The sequence below is a fragment of the Alternaria incomplexa genome (assembly GCF_024043165.1).
Source record: "Alternaria incomplexa strain BMP 0042 chromosome Unknown scaffold_12, whole genome shotgun sequence".
Taxonomy (NCBI): Eukaryota; Fungi; Ascomycota; class Dothideomycetes; order Pleosporales; family Pleosporaceae; genus Alternaria; species Alternaria incomplexa.
The window spans coordinates 752,832-767,762 of record NW_026249861.1 but is presented as its reverse complement, the minus strand read 5'-3'; the positions used below and the strand labels follow the sequence as shown (position 1 = coordinate 767,762).

The window sequence follows — 14,931 nt, the reverse complement described above, 5'->3', positions numbered from 1 at the left end:
AAGTGTTGCCCGCTTATCGATACCTACTCGGAGCCGGGTTGGTGTGACATCACTAGGTGTAAGACTACCAACAAGCGGATGTGTTCTAGACAACTACAGGTAATTTCGCTTGTGGAAGGGATTTGTGGTGCTGTGGAGCGTGTTTACCAGTCATACCTCGAGGTTATGTCCTCGACTGGCTGCTAGATGATGGAAGAGTGCTTCCTGGCAGAAACTTCTTTTTGGCTCTACACATCCGTTGACAGGGTATCATCGATCAGAGGTCATGGAGACGCGTGAGCGGGTGGAGATATCGGTCAGATCGGGCAGCAGGCATGCAACATGACGGACGTGGCATCTGGCTTCGAATCGAGGCGGAAGTGACCATATCGATCGTAGTGATGACTCAATCATGTCGCCATGAGGCGGAATGTTGGATTGCAGAACTCAGTGCCTGCCCTGCGCATTTGCGTTGATTGCAAATATCATCGTCCATAACAACAGCAACAACAATCTGCCATAGTAGCGGGGACCCATGTACACACCCCTCAGCACCAGCGGTTCCCCCTCACAGGCACCCCTCACCCAACAATCCCAAACACAATCTCGCTACCACGCAAAAACCAAATGGCACCAAGAACGCCTCAACGTTCTTCTTTCTAAGCCGCCGAAACAAGTTCAAAGCCACCGAACGTTTCTGAGTACGCGCGTGCTAGTCCGTCAGAAAAAGTCTGGATTGGCAGCGGGCGCGAAGTTGTGTTGGAGCGTGGTTCGGTCGGAGGATGAGTCGGCACCATTGCGCTGGTGCGGATGTGGTGCCTGTCGATCAAACGCGTTCTCGGTTGGTGCTGCGTGCGCAGCGCAGGAGATCAGGTTTGCCGATCAGAGTGCCGGGCGAGCGTTGGGTGTCGCGGCGTGAAGAGTTCGCGGCACCAACAACACAACACAACACAACAGTCATGCCTGATATTATGGCGACTATCTTATGCGCTGCATGCGACTGGTAATGTTGATGTTGTGGAAAGTGTTGCGACATTTTGGCAGCGATGAGAAAGGCATCTGACATGTCGACGGTGTTGAGGCACAGCCCACGGCGTCGCCAGGCAGACACGTTACCCTCCCACAACGTCCATCTTGCTCGCAACACCTGTCAAGGCATGTCATTCGGACAACTAACCCCATGCTACAGTTTCCGTTCAACTTAGTCACACGTGGCCGGTTGGTCAACGGACTCTAGAAGTTCTGACCTCGCAGTTCCCGCCTGTCGCGAGACGCGCAATGCCGAACTCGGTCCCCGAGCTATCCACACGTTCGCAGAAGCGCGCAGACAGCGTGGCTGAAACCGATTACCAGCATCTACTCGTAGTGTACCACACAAGAACAATTCGCTCTTCGCTATCTTATCGTCCACGTTTCCCCCGCGGCGCGTCCCCGCCACTGGCACCGCCGTCACTAGCAGGAACAAAAGAGAAGGGAAATGTGAAACGTGCATGTGAACATACATGCCAATCGTTCAGCTCATATGCGGCCCCACTCGGAGTTGTACTCTTCTTCGTATCCAGTGTCGCGAAAGCCTAGGTATGCAGGTTGGACATCTCCCGGGCGCCGCGTGGCGTTGGGAGCCGCTGACAAGTTGAGTTTGTCACTGAAATATGCGACAGACAATGCGGCTAGGGAGGAAGTTGATGTTGTAGCGCTGTTCAGGGTCTGAACAAATGAATTCAGTGGTACACTTGCACCGGTAACGGTACGCTTGAACAGATTAGGAAGGAAGAGAGGCATGGACGGAGGTAGCCAGGTATTAGAAGTATGATCATTTGCTGTCAATCACGTAGGTCCCAGATGGTATATGGAAACGGGAGAAGAGCGTAAGTTGGCGGTGAGGATTAGATGCAGCTGTTCTGTATCGTTACTAGGTTCAGGTATGTCGGTGTACGTACATGTCAGTCACGGATGGGTAAGAGTTTGCATGCCGTTTCTCTCTCCTACTTTGAGGAGAGGGAAGATATATGGTATGATCAATGTGTACTGATCACGTAGTACGTTTGCTTGGAGATATGGCATAGGTATGTTCATGTCGACATATCATCTCGGCTCCCGCACTACCTTTCACCATCCCTCCTCCATCTAGGTGCCCGGCAAACCAAAACGCACATCTCCTTCACCGCGCTACCCCAACACGGTCACCCGCGTACATCAACTCTTGTGGGAAAACGTTGTTCACATCATTCATATCGAGCAAGTCTATTGACAGAAATGTAGATCCTCTACCATCTCAACAGCCTCAACGTCCCTCACAACCGCGCTCAACACGTTGATCAAGCATGTGACAGGAAGCTAACGCACATCTAGACGCCTGAACCCACGAAATCTGCATATGCATCGGCATGAGCCGCTGCGAAACATCCCTGGATGCATGGCAGCTAAAAACTGCTTTTTCCGCGCACATGCTTTTTTCTTCCCACGAAAGCCGAGATACAGGTTCAACGGGTGTGTCAGATATGATATGCGTGTTTCATGGTCTGTCTGGTGATACATATACGAAGAAGAAGACATGCTTGAGATGGAGAGGCGATGGGGATGTGGTGGTGTGGTGGTGAGATCCAGGTCTGATGTGAGACTGCACATCAGCGCTACTAATAAAATGCTTCGCCAGCTACTTTAGCATATTCTATATGCATAGCGATAGGTGTGTGGCGAGTGAACACGAGCAGACATGAACGTATCTCAAAGGTCTGTGCCAGGGAAGTGACAATCCATTGATAGTAGTTCATAAAACGAGTGTAGTGCCAAAAGATTGTACCCAATAAGTAGAAGCTTTTGGCGAGTAGTCGACGAACATCGATCCTATCACCATCCCAATAGCAACATTGTCCACATACTGCCGTAAGTACAGTCAATCCTCTAACCCTGGGCCTCAGTGAGGATCAGCTTCAAGTCCTACACGCATCCATTAGCACACTTCTCACTTCTCACGACCCACAACTTACACAGCCTCCGTCAGCAGGAGCGCACTGCGTTCCACCAATACTAGCCAACTGGCAGTTGGAAACCTCGAAACGATTGTATATCTTGTCGCTCTTGCGGAATAGATCGATGGCAACGGAACCAGGCCCATTCTGCTCGTAGACCCAAGTTGCCTGGTAGTCGTCATCCAAGTCTTGAGTACCCCCGTTCTTCATATCGAAGTTTTGCTTGCATGTGCCAGCAAAATCCACTGTTCCGTATGCGCCCAGAGAATCTTGGTCGCCGACGATGAAGTTGCAGACAGGGATGCAGCAGCCTCCGGGGCAGCCACCGAAGGTACCGCCGTCGTCAAGGCTTACCTGAGCCTTGGTCTGAGGTCGATGTTAGTTTGATTTGGCGCGCTGGGAGGATATGAGGGAAAGGGGAGGTGTACCGTGGCGAGAATGGCGATGAACGCCAGGCTGATAGACTGGATGGAAAGCATGTTGATGGTTCTCGTGAGTTGGATGGCTGTTGTTGATATTGTTGAGGATGTGAGTGGTGTTTGTTGCGAGGTTTGAAGACCATACTTATACCTTTTCTACCAAGTACCCATCGTCGATTGTTCACACTGGTGCTGCAGTGATAGAGACCGGCGAGCCATTCATGACCCCTGCAACCATCCCACACGCAAAGGTATTCCTAGGATAAGAGATATCGCAACCATCAGATGTGTCGATCATTCATGAATCTGTTTCTGAGCACGTCCCTGAGAGGCAGAACATGTTGTCCTTACTCTACTGTAACTGGTAGACGGTGAGTATGTATGGTAGTTTAGGCTAGATACCAGGGCGGTTGCTTATAGAAGTCTTGGTCTAGACAGGAGATCAATTGCCTATAGTAGTCTTGGACTAGACAAGTGGGTGATTGCTTACGTTGATCTTAGACAGAACAAGAGGGCGGTTGCTTATAGCAGTCCTAAACCGGACAACAAGGCGGTTGATTATGGTCATCTCTGACTAGACAGTGGGGAGATTGCTCATCGAGTCTTTGTACGTCGGTTAATATCGAATTCGTGTTTACTGATAAATGCAATACCTCCTCTCCCAATAGAAAGATTAGCTTGGATAGTCATAGCCGAAGCTGTTCATGACAAAGCCTCACATACTTCACTAAGTTCTGCACAGCGAATCGAGTATGTTTCATTGCCATGTCATCCTCAGTGTCTTCCATGTTCTAGCTCTCCACTACTGGGAGTCGCACTAACATCCTCCTCGCTCTGTTGTCTACTCGCCTCCACCGGCTGGGGCTGAGATGAGATACTCCCCGCTCTATCGACATCTCTTGTCCGTCAATCCATAATGTACCGACAGCCTCCTCGCTGAAGTTGGTGTGCGCAGTTTGCGTCATACTTTCGTGGTCGCACTCACATCCCACAACACTGCGTTTGCTCTCACTTTGACCCATATCTCCCCACAACAATATCACCCACGACTTCCGATATGTGTATATATATTAATCAATTGAGCAGTATTCTATCGCAACACGACTCCGAGTGGCCTATTAATCCCTGGATGTGTACCTTGGGTTGACCTTGGTAATACCGTCGATAACAGCCATTTCGGTGAGTGAGTTCGATTCTCATAGTCATCCGCAGTGTTGTGATCATTTGTTTTTGCTCTTTTTTGCACCCTTTAGGGTCTTTCACTCGCCTTCACTTAGACTGGCAGATTGCGTCATTTTTGCTCCTGCTTGTTTCAGTACTAGTGCGTGAATATACGTCGATTGTAGTTGCAGTGAGTGCGGAAAATTAGTGAGAACTGAAAGTGAATGAGAAGGTGAATATGAGTTCTCTTCGCTCCTTCACTGCGCACTGAGCGTAGGCCCATATAAAACTTTCTTGTAGCCTTAATCCTGCATCCTTTAACCTCCCACGCACAATCAAGCTATTATCACTTTAAAGGCTTTTTGTCTACATCATGTCTACATTCTCCCAACTCACCCGCAAAGAGAAGCGCGATATAATTCGCGGAGAGCCCTTCGATGGTGTACAAGTCACCATGGCACCCAAGAGCATTCGCGACCTCCTCGACACCCTCGCGAGCATCCCCAACAACAAGTTGGCGACTACGCACCCCGCCTCCGAGTCCCTCGCGCTCATCGACGACAACTGGGGCGTCGACATGACCTCCTTCCCTCCTCCTCCGCCTATGTACGGCGGCCGCACCTTCCGCCCCGCTGGCGACGCGGCGACTTGGGACTTGCGCCTGTTGGCGACTCTGGCGGTTCTAACGGAGTTCACGCAGGGCCAGGGCGACTACATGGGCGGCCAGATCAATTCGGCGGTAGAATTGAGGAACATTGACAAGAGGACGAAGAAGAATCTTGGTGTGGTGATTGCGGTGGATGTGGTGAGGGTGATTCGGGATCTGTTGCATCCTCTTAACGAAGAGGTAAGTTTTCTATGAAGCCATTTTGACGAAATAGGAAATATGCTAATCATATCCAGGAGTACAAGGAAGGCGCCATTCCGGCAAGGAAGCGGAAAGCCGGCTTCAACGACCGCCGCCAGTCCGAGCGGAAGAACATGAAGGCCACCGAGCTGGCCGTAGACACCGACATGCCGGTTGGGGGTGAGGCGATGGAGAGGGTTGAGAAGAAGTTGAGGAAGACAAGGCTTCCTGACAAGGTCGAGTCTGACTCCGAGGAGGAGATGTTGGCTCCTGGAGAGCGCATGGAGTAGATAGTTGCGGCGGGGTGAGTCGTTGTCGTCGTCTCACATCCTGATGACGTTGGACTTCGCGCTGTGAAAGGGCAGCCGGGCAGATACCAATACAGTACAGTACCACCATGAGTCGATCACCCAAGTCGAATGTCTACCTCTTCCGTGTCTGCAGCATCCCATTCGTCCTTCCACACGTGTCCTATAGCTTTGCGGTATGCTATCCCGTCTTCCCACTCGATCCATAGAACGTGATAAGACAGGAACTGCCATCTGGATGCCGGTGTGTGGATCCCTTCTTTGCAGTGAGTCCAGTCTGGAAAACACGGCAGAGGACAGGTCTTTTGCAAGCTATTTCTTTGGTCAAGCTTACGCAACTGAGCATGTTCAGTACACACAGGCCTATCAACGCTGATACAGATAAGCTCGACCTTGTGTTGAGGCAACTGAAGAAAATTGAGCGAGATGTCGATATCTAAGATACCAATCATTTGACCTTCAGGACTGGTCAAAATAGGCGTGTGTTCTTTCAGGTCGTCGCGATCGTGCTTAGACAGCGAAGCAATCAGTCGCCGAGTCCGGAATTCCAAAATAGGAGAAACGACTTCTTCAGCTGTCAAGCTAGCAACGTCTTCTTCCTGGGCCACGGGATGCTTGTTAACTATTTTGAAAGGTAGATTATAGGACTGATAGCGCTTGCTCTCCACTAATCTAGTCAACCCGCGGGTTTCGTAGTAGTGTAGGTCCTTGACGTACTCCCTGCGCTCGCCGTGCGGTCCGATTATAACTTTGGTGATTTCAATAAGGTGAGGATATTCAAGAGCGGAACAGTCCAGTCTTCTTATCGCCTGTCCGCACGCTTCATTCGCAGAAGCCATGTTGACAGGCCCAGACCAGCCTACCCATGACCAGGAAGGAAAAGTCTTCAATATGTTGCCGTGAGGATCTGTTCGCCTTTGCTGGAGATATCCTTCACGATAATCCCAAACGCTTTCACCGTAGTGCCAGCAAAGCATGTTAGGGAGGAAGAGTTCTGGTATACCAAATATGAATCTGCTGTCCATAGCCTGTCCCTGCACAGTCATGAATGCGTTGAACGCAGCTAGGATATCTTCGGAATAGGTCAACTTCCGTTTGCTGTAAACTTCAACAGCAGTACAGTATCCTTGGAAACTAGGATAGGTATCCCAAGTCCCCCGTGGCTGTTTCACCGGAGCCGTGCGCCAATTCCGTTGTTTGTACTCTGACTCTATGTTTTTTTTCGCAAATCCAAGTCACTGATTGATCATGGAAAACGATTATGCGACGTGAGAATGTCCACTCTTGGAAAGTCCAGCCACGGGTATGATACACTGTGGGTGGTTCTCCGCGTAAAGGCGTCAACACTTGGACGCGGCAGCTGGGACTAAAATGATAAACTTCAGAAGGTGGCTTCCTCGGGCGCTCTTTGTTGATTCCGGGTATCCCATAGGCACTGTCTCCCCCTTCTGTAGCAGCTATAGTGACGTACGCGTTGGAGTATATAGATGCCATGGAGGCCAACTGATGGGGCTTCGCGACTTCATCATCCTGTATGATAGAGAATCTGTCCACCCATAAGTAGCGAAGGCCTAGAGCGCGCGTGAAGGATATGCTGTCTGCAATGGTGTTGGGGAGGCGAGTGCGGTTGCAAGGGAGGTTGAACGCATGTTCCTGGCTCAAAGCTTCGGCATTGGCCTTTACAGTCTGGAAAGGATCGCCAGCTGCCCCCAATACATAGCTCAAGGCGGCATATCGACAGTCGCCGTCATGCTCTGATTGCCTCACGAGGCAGAGTTTCTCAACGTCGATGAACCTCAAGTCTGTGGCATCCGGCATCGTAGTCCTCGAGTTCGTGATTGTATGACATACGCCCCCGTGGTCCTTTTCGCATCTACTGATCCATCTCTTGATGCCCCCGATGTTGATTTCTTGGTCGAAAAGGATGAATCCGTACGCATTTAGAATTGTATAAAGTGCCAAGTGTAACCGGTCGGAATATCTCTCTCTCTGCCCTCGACTCTCTCACCGCCAATACTCAACTCCCAACTGTCATTGTATTTATAGTAGGAGACAAAACCGCCGCACTCTCCTACACATTCGGAACGTGTATGGGTATTGAACAACCGCGCTATTTTTTGGCATGTAACGCACCCAGCGTTCTCCTGGACATCGTGATATTTCCACACGTACTCTCCGGGATACGGTTCTTTCTTCTTCTCTATCGTGTCCGCGACTGATTTGCAAAGTGCACACTGCACCATGTCTCGATAGCGTACCAGGCGATATTGAACTCGTTATGCGACCACGCGATCCAGGTTTTCCGTGCCGATAACGAGGCTACTAGTCACTGTGGACCGATGCCGCACTGTGACTCCTTAGACATACGGATGATGCTGAGTTGGAAGAGCATCAGGTGTCACACAAAGATCATGAATATTCCCCGAGTCGAAAAGAGACGAAAGCTGGAGGGCTTGGTGAGGAGGATGTAGGTGAAGGCAGAAGTGCGACAACCTTGGAAGGCAGCTGCCACCTCATGCGCAGCCTCATGACATCATGCGTGCTTGTCTGCATATCTCAGCCTTGCGAGTGTACCGATCAACGAAACGGAAGGTGCATCGCATGTGAAGGACTTGTTAAAAGAACATTTGAAGGACATCGGGATAGGAGAACGATATAGGTGGTCAATGGGCGAACTGCGACTACACGGTGCAGGTGGTGGACGATAAACTTCGCGCTAAGAGAGCATCGCGATCGCCCGCAGCACCTGCACCCCAGACTCCACTTCCACCCATCGGGAATATCGGGGCATCGGTTCGATCCGATTTCACCTACATCAGTGCTACCCTTCTAAACATGTACTCATTCGAGCGCGAATCAACCGAACAAACCTACAATCCCATGAAGATCCCCATTCCCCAGCCCATCCCACGGAAATAACGCCCCCAGTCTTGACAGACGTCATGCCTAGCGCGCAACAGTCACGACCCAAGCTTATGGCGCGGGCGCCCTCCCCCTAAGCCAGGAGATCTGACTAGTAGAAATGAGGGGAAGTACGAGATCGGCTTCCAATGGCGTTGGCATCACGATGGGGGTTATGCTGTGACGTCTTCTAGCATACGGGGTATACGGAGCCGAGGGCATGCGACGAGACATGCTTAAGCAGTCGTGGTCCGCTGAGTAGGCTGTTTTTTGTGCATTTGCTAGTACCTTCCTCGCCCTGGCACTGGTGTGAGGCTCAACAGGCTTTGGATTAGACTGTCCCTCATTCTTCGTTTAGTGTTGCTTTGACGTGTGTTCAGCATGACATCTCAAGGACCTATGGCCCCAGGGCCGTCGATTACACGGGATTGGGCAGACGACCGCTCTGATGATCGTCTACACAGTGTTACGTCTGGTACGAGCGCCACGCCTTTGACCCAAGCGCAGACACAGCATTCGGCGCATTCTACCAACTCTGAACTCTCGGCCCATCGAACGTCGTCGAGCGCACAACGAAAGCGATCGGTACTTGGCTTGCATCCTCAAGCACCCATCGACGAAGAGCATGATCACGGCGCGGCCTCGGAGTTGCTGTGGTCGCGTATACGGACGGTGATGAGGGAGCCGTTCGCGGAGTTCTGGGGCACCGCTATAATGGTTATGTTCGGTGATGGAGCGGTTGCGCAGGTCTTGCTTTCGACGGGGCAGACCACGGCGCCGGGCGGTAACGGGTTCGGGCAGTATCAGTCGATCAACTGGGGGTAAGTCAAGCGCTGGAGTGTTAGATACTGGCAACGTATGCTAACGCCCAGAAGCTGGGGCCTGGGCGTCATGCTTGGTCTGTACGTAGCAGGCGATTCTGGCGCATACCTAAACCCGGCGATTACTCTCAGCAATTGCATCTTCCGTCAGCTGCCCTGGCGGCGGTTTCCGATGTACTTCGCCGCACAGATGCTTGGTGGGTTCGTCGGGTCTGGGATCGTATACGCGAACTACATCAGCTCCATCGACTGGTTCGAGGGCGGGAAGATGCGAACAGTGCCTCCTGCTGAGAAGGCTACTGCGAGCATCTTCTGCACCTATCCACAGCCATTTCTTACCAAGACCAGCCAGTTCTTCTCGGAGTTCATCGCAAGTACACTGTTGATGTTTGTCATATTCGCGTTGAAGGACCCGAGCAACAATGGTGTTCCTAAGGTATGGCCGTTAGAGTGATCAGCAGGAATGCGCTAACCTTTCTCTAGTCCGACAAATGGTTCCCACTTTGCCTGTTCTTCCTCATCTTCGGATTGGGGTCTTGCTTCGGCTGGCAGACAGGTTATGCGATCAACATCGCTCGTGACTTCAGCCCAAGACTGATGTCTTATGCGGTTGGATATGGTCATGAGGTGTGGTCCGCTGGCGGCTACTACTTCTGGGTATGTCTTCTGATGGCGTTCATAGCTCTTGCTGACCATGTCTAGATCCCGATGGTGGCACCATTCCTTGGCTGCGCGTTTGGAGGCTTCCTCTACGACATCTTCATCTATACGGGTCCCAGTCCTATCAACTCGCCATGGCTCGGCTTGAAGCAGCTCACTCCGGGTAACGCGATGCGAGCGAGACGAGAGCACATAAGGAGAGAGAAAGAAGAGGGGATTGTGTAACAGTCCCTTCTTTGCATCCGACCATGAGGCGTGGCAAGGTAGATACTCAATGAACAGAAATGCAGGCTCTGCAAGCAGTCAATCTCTCTTTGTCGATGTATTCTTTGTCCCTGAAGTATATGTAGAGGTGATTGCAGACTCATGGGAGTTGCATCTCATCTGAACACTAAGGGTGAAGACATTCGCGAGTATTGCTGTACGCGTGGAAAGAGCTTTCAGTGTTGCTTAGTCATTCACGCGTGTCGGTGTTGTCTGACGCCATTGTGCCCCGCTGATGCCCGCAAGCCGCTGTCAGGCGCCGCATACCAAACTTTGACTCACTCGCAACTACACACCACACATCGAGATACTCGCGCACCACGTCCATCTACTTCGGAAACAAATACGATCTCGCATACCTCACAACACAATGGCGAAAAAGGGCGCAGCCGGCGGCGATGGAGGGGGCTCGAAGAAGGCGCAAGGACAAGCCCGCAAGGCAGACGCCGCTGCCTCGAAGCAGGCTGCAAAGAACCAACAAGCTGAAAAGGCAGAGGCAGAGGAATGGAACAAGGGCGCAAAGTCAAATGCAAAGGCGTATGTGCATCTTCGCCCCTACTTACGCAGTAGCTAACATAACATAGCGAGGCCGCAGCAGAAAAGGCCGCTGAAGCAGCCCGTAAGAAGGCTGAGAAGGAAGCCCTGCTCCGCGAAGAGGAGGCTTCCCTGCCCTCCAAGCCCAAGGGCAAGAACCCCAAAGCCGAGAAGAAGCCCCGCGGGGGCGGCATCGACTCAGCGCTCGGCTCCTTCGACGCGAAGCCTGGCGCGCTCAACGCCACCGGTATCGACAACGCCCTCGACGCTCTGGATATCACGGGCAACAGCCAGGACAAGGTCGACCGCCATCCCGAGAGGCGCTTCAAGGCTGCATATGCTGCGTTTGAGGAGCGAAGACTTGACGAGATGAAGGACGAGAAGGGCTTGCGCCGGCAGCAGAAGATCGATCAAATCCGCAAGGAATTCGAGAAGCACCCCGAAAACCCGTTCAACCAAGTCAACGCATCGTATAACATGACCAGAGAGGAGATCGCCGCACTGCGCGAATCAGAGAAGGAGAAGAAGGAGAAGAGGCTTGTGGGGGTCAACTGAGTGGCTGTGTTACTTTCGCGTACTATTCATATATGGGGGCGTTCTGGGTAGACCTGGGACGAGACGCCTCAGCGCATGATCGCAGACGGGCCGAGGCATGAGTTGGGGGGATTTTGATTAAACTCCGCCTCATGAACGAGCCATGGGTCCGTAAGCTGACTTTCATTATTCAATATTCTTTCCTGTTGCTTATGGTTGTGATGATCCCCGCGCTCTTAGCACTACGACGGCCCCGATCGCCCCTCATTCGTGCGGGTAGTGTACCTCTAGCTGATCATCCGTAGCGTAAGAGATAGTCGTGCAGTCGGTCCTGGTGTTGGTCGTGAGAGCACTGCGACACGCGACGATCTTTTCTTAGAAGCCAAACAATAGCAAAGTAACAGCACGTCGGTACGGCCAGTGGACACAAAGGATTCGAGGAGGCCAAATAATGAAGGACAAGCCGCCCGGACGACCGTACAGTGGCGCCAAAATGGAGGCCCAAAAGCAGCGCAGCCGCCCGACCTGAAACATGCGTGCTAGTTAGCCATTGGCCGACACCAAATCCGTTCCTGCGTTTCGAAACGCCCGCTTACCCAATCCCTGCTGCACCCGCGCGCTCCTTCCCCGGCTGCCTTCACCGAAAGAAATATGGGTCCACGCGAGTTCGATCTTAGATAAGCCCTACTCCCGGCATTCACCATGCGTGCTTTGCTCTCCTTCACATTCTGCAGCCTCGGCGCTATACAATCGTTCTTTTCTTCCCTTTCTCTCTTCCGACTTTTAGTCGTTACCTTCTTTTGAACTCTACTCATTCGTTTCTCAACCAATATGAAGTATTTCACAGCTACTGGAGCAGTGCTCCTCAGTGCCCTTACAGCGACCGCCGGCGGTATCAAGTTCGACCCCGAGGATGAAGGTGAGGATATTCGCAGCAACCGCGCTACAAAGCTAACCTTTAGAAGCGTCAATCCTCGCCGTCACTCGCCAGTATGCGTACGGACTGATGTCGATGTACCAGGGCAACGCCACAGGCACGTCCATCGAGGGTGTCGGAGTCTGGCCCAAGCCCCACTACTGGTGGGAGGGTGGCGCCGCTTGGGGTGGCATGATCGAGTACAGCCAGTTCACCGGCGACGATTCACACGTCAAGACGCTCCAACAGGCATTGACTGCCAACTACGGGCCCGACAACGACTTCATCCTGTCTTACCGCAAAGGAGAGACTGGCAATGATGACCAGGCTTTCTGGGCGCTTGCCGTCATGAGCGCGGTCGAATACCAATTCCCCGATCCCGCAGATGCGCCTGCGAGCTACCTCGAGGTCGTGACCAACGCTTTCGAGAACATTGTTGGACGCTGGGACGAGACAAGCTGCGGTGGAGGACTGAAGTGGCAGGTGTACCCTGAGAACAGCTACGGCTACAACTACAAGAACTCAATCTCCAACGGCTGCGCTTTCGCTCTCGGTGCGCGCCTTGCTCGCTACACTGGCGAGCAGAAGTACGCGGACTGGGCTGTCAAGATCTACGACTGGACCAAGAAGGTTGGACTTATCAGCGACCAGTACGAGGTGTTTGATGGCACAGACGACAAGACCAATTGCGCCACAGTCGCCGACAAGACCCAGTGGAGCTACAACAATGCCATGTATCTCCATGGATCGGCCTTCATGTACGACTACACCAACGGCGATAGCACCTGGAAGGATCGCACTTCCGGCTTCCTGGATCACGCTGAACTGCTGTTCTTCAGCCCTTACGAGAACGCCACAGACATCATGTACGAGTGGGCTTGTGAGACGGGTGAGTCTGGCCGACACTGCAACCTCGATCAGCAATCATTCAAGGCATACCTTTCTCGCTTCATTGCTAAGACTGCCATGGTCGCTCCCTTTACTAAGGACAAGATCGTGCCGTTGTTGAAGGCTTCTGCGGTCGGTGCTGCCAAGGCCTGCTCTGGAGGCACTGACGGCGCCACATGCGGCAGCAAGTGGTACACTGGAAGCTGGGACGGCACTTCTGGCGTCGGCCAGCAGCTATCGGCCTTGGAAGTCACCCAGGCACTCTTGATGATCGAAAAGGGTACCCTGCCTGCAAAGGGCAACGGCGCGCCGAAGCCATCAAGTAGCCCTTCCCCGAAGCCTAGCTCTACGCCAGCGCCATCACCTGCTCCTGCGACGAGTGACGCCGCTTCTTCAGCCACCTCTGTGTCTAGCCAAGTCCCAGCTGCCAGCGAAGCTACTCCCTCATCAAGCGTCACCAGCGAGACCCCTGCACCCAGCAAGGCCCCATCCACCGAGGCGCCGTCGAACGACAACCAAAACATCGTTCCCAAGTTCCCGGAGGCTGATGAAGCTCCTCTTTCCACACAGGTTGTCTCTTCGGTCGTTGTCGTAACAAGCACGTCGGTCTCAAGCTCTCAACCCTCGGCCTCAGGCAAGCCTGCTAGTCCGTCGAACGGAGGCTCATCCAGCAGTTGCGCCCGCAGCGTAACTCGGACGGTGACTCTCGCGCGCTCTTCTGCAACCAACAGCTGCACACCCAGCGTGACTGAGACCGTCTACGTGCCGGCAGCATCTGCGACTACGGGTCTCGTGGTAGACTCTTCGCCAGCTCCGGTTGTACCTCCTGTTACTACCACGTTGGTGTCGGCGCCAGCTGCTAATACCAGCTTGCCCAACCCGACATCCCCAGAGCAGTTCCTCGGCGCTGGCTCTGCCCTCACCGTCAGCACCTCTGTTGTCACCGTGTTGGTGGCAGCGATGGCCTTTGCTATGGTGTGAGCCTTAATCTGCACATTGCATCTTGTCTTCATCTTCTTTACTGTACATATATACCCTTCTTGCTTTATAGACCACCATATTCCCGGGCCGCTTGACGGCACCCTCTGATAGATTGGAATGTATAATGGTCCTTTCATCTGACTATCCGCATGTGTAATCATGATTTTGACTCAATCATCAACGTGCGATTCCAAGCTAAAAATGTAGGTAAACTTCTGCCAGATACCTTCATCGGTGTGGCGCATCCCCAGCTGTGACATTTGGTGGAGCGGGCTCAGCTGGCTCCTACCCCACTAGAAAAGGGCCGCCAACAATTAATGTGCGATGACATAGCAACCATCCCACTTCCCCGGCCCTATCTGCAACCCTCCACATATCCGAGCTCAACAACGAAAATAGCGCTGCGGATATGCGCTGCTGAAAGCTTGATCTCCTCAGCAGAGCCAGCGCTCGTCGGGTATCGGCTATCCAGGTCCGCGCAGACTCGGAACTTCCATTTACTGTGGCCTGATGTTCTTCTTCTGCACGCGACCTACATAGAGAAAGTGCTAGAACGTGAAGGTGCGTGACAACATGTCTGAGTCTGCGCTCTGATGCTAACGAGGGACATTACTGTAGCTTCCAACGCAGCTTCATCGTCAGCGACCTTGTTTCGCCGTGCGCGCATTTCGTGCCTCGTCACCCCTCGTTTCCTGTCGCATCCGCCATCGCGTCCGCGGACGGATACGCATCATCAGCAATAGGAG

The 14,931-nt window shown here is 52.7% G+C and overlaps 5 protein-coding genes across 5 annotated transcripts; 4 read left to right on the top strand and 1 right to left on the bottom strand.

Annotated features, from left to right (window-relative positions):
• Positions 1-2,883: 2,883 nt before the first annotated feature.
• J4E90_008136 (uncharacterized protein) lies at positions 2,884-3,161 on the bottom strand (the record flags this gene model as incomplete). Its single annotated transcript, XM_051437666.1, has 2 exons — positions 2,884-2,919; positions 2,970-3,161. 2 exons carry the CDS (start codon positions 3,159-3,161, stop codon positions 2,884-2,886), a joined length of 228 nt encoding a protein of 75 aa, XP_051288477.1.
• Positions 3,162-4,904: 1,743 nt separating this feature from the next.
• Positions 4,905-5,668, top strand: J4E90_008135 (uncharacterized protein; the record flags this gene model as incomplete). The annotated part of the gene is made up of 2 exons (XM_051437665.1): positions 4,905-5,378; positions 5,435-5,668. 2 exons carry the CDS (start codon positions 4,905-4,907, stop codon positions 5,666-5,668), a joined length of 708 nt encoding a protein of 235 aa, XP_051288476.1.
• Positions 5,669-8,968: 3,300 nt separating this feature from the next.
• On the top strand, positions 8,969-10,293 carry J4E90_008134 (uncharacterized protein; the record flags this gene model as incomplete). The annotated part of the gene is made up of 4 exons (XM_051437664.1): positions 8,969-9,408; positions 9,463-9,844; positions 9,892-10,065; positions 10,111-10,293. 4 exons carry the CDS (start codon positions 8,969-8,971, stop codon positions 10,291-10,293), a joined length of 1,179 nt encoding a protein of 392 aa, XP_051288475.1.
• Positions 10,294-10,702: 409 nt separating this feature from the next.
• Positions 10,703-11,421, top strand: J4E90_008133 (uncharacterized protein; the record flags this gene model as incomplete). Its single annotated transcript, XM_051437663.1, has 2 exons — positions 10,703-10,869; positions 10,917-11,421. The coding sequence occupies 2 exons, from the start codon at positions 10,703-10,705 to the stop codon at positions 11,419-11,421; spliced, it is 672 nt and encodes a 223-aa protein (XP_051288474.1).
• An 810-nt stretch (positions 11,422-12,231) lies between these two features.
• On the top strand, positions 12,232-14,185 carry J4E90_008132 (uncharacterized protein; the record flags this gene model as incomplete). Its single annotated transcript, XM_051437662.1, has 2 exons — positions 12,232-12,319; positions 12,366-14,185. 2 exons carry the CDS (start codon positions 12,232-12,234, stop codon positions 14,183-14,185), a joined length of 1,908 nt encoding a protein of 635 aa, XP_051288473.1.
• Between the last annotated feature and the right edge of the window lie 746 nt (positions 14,186-14,931).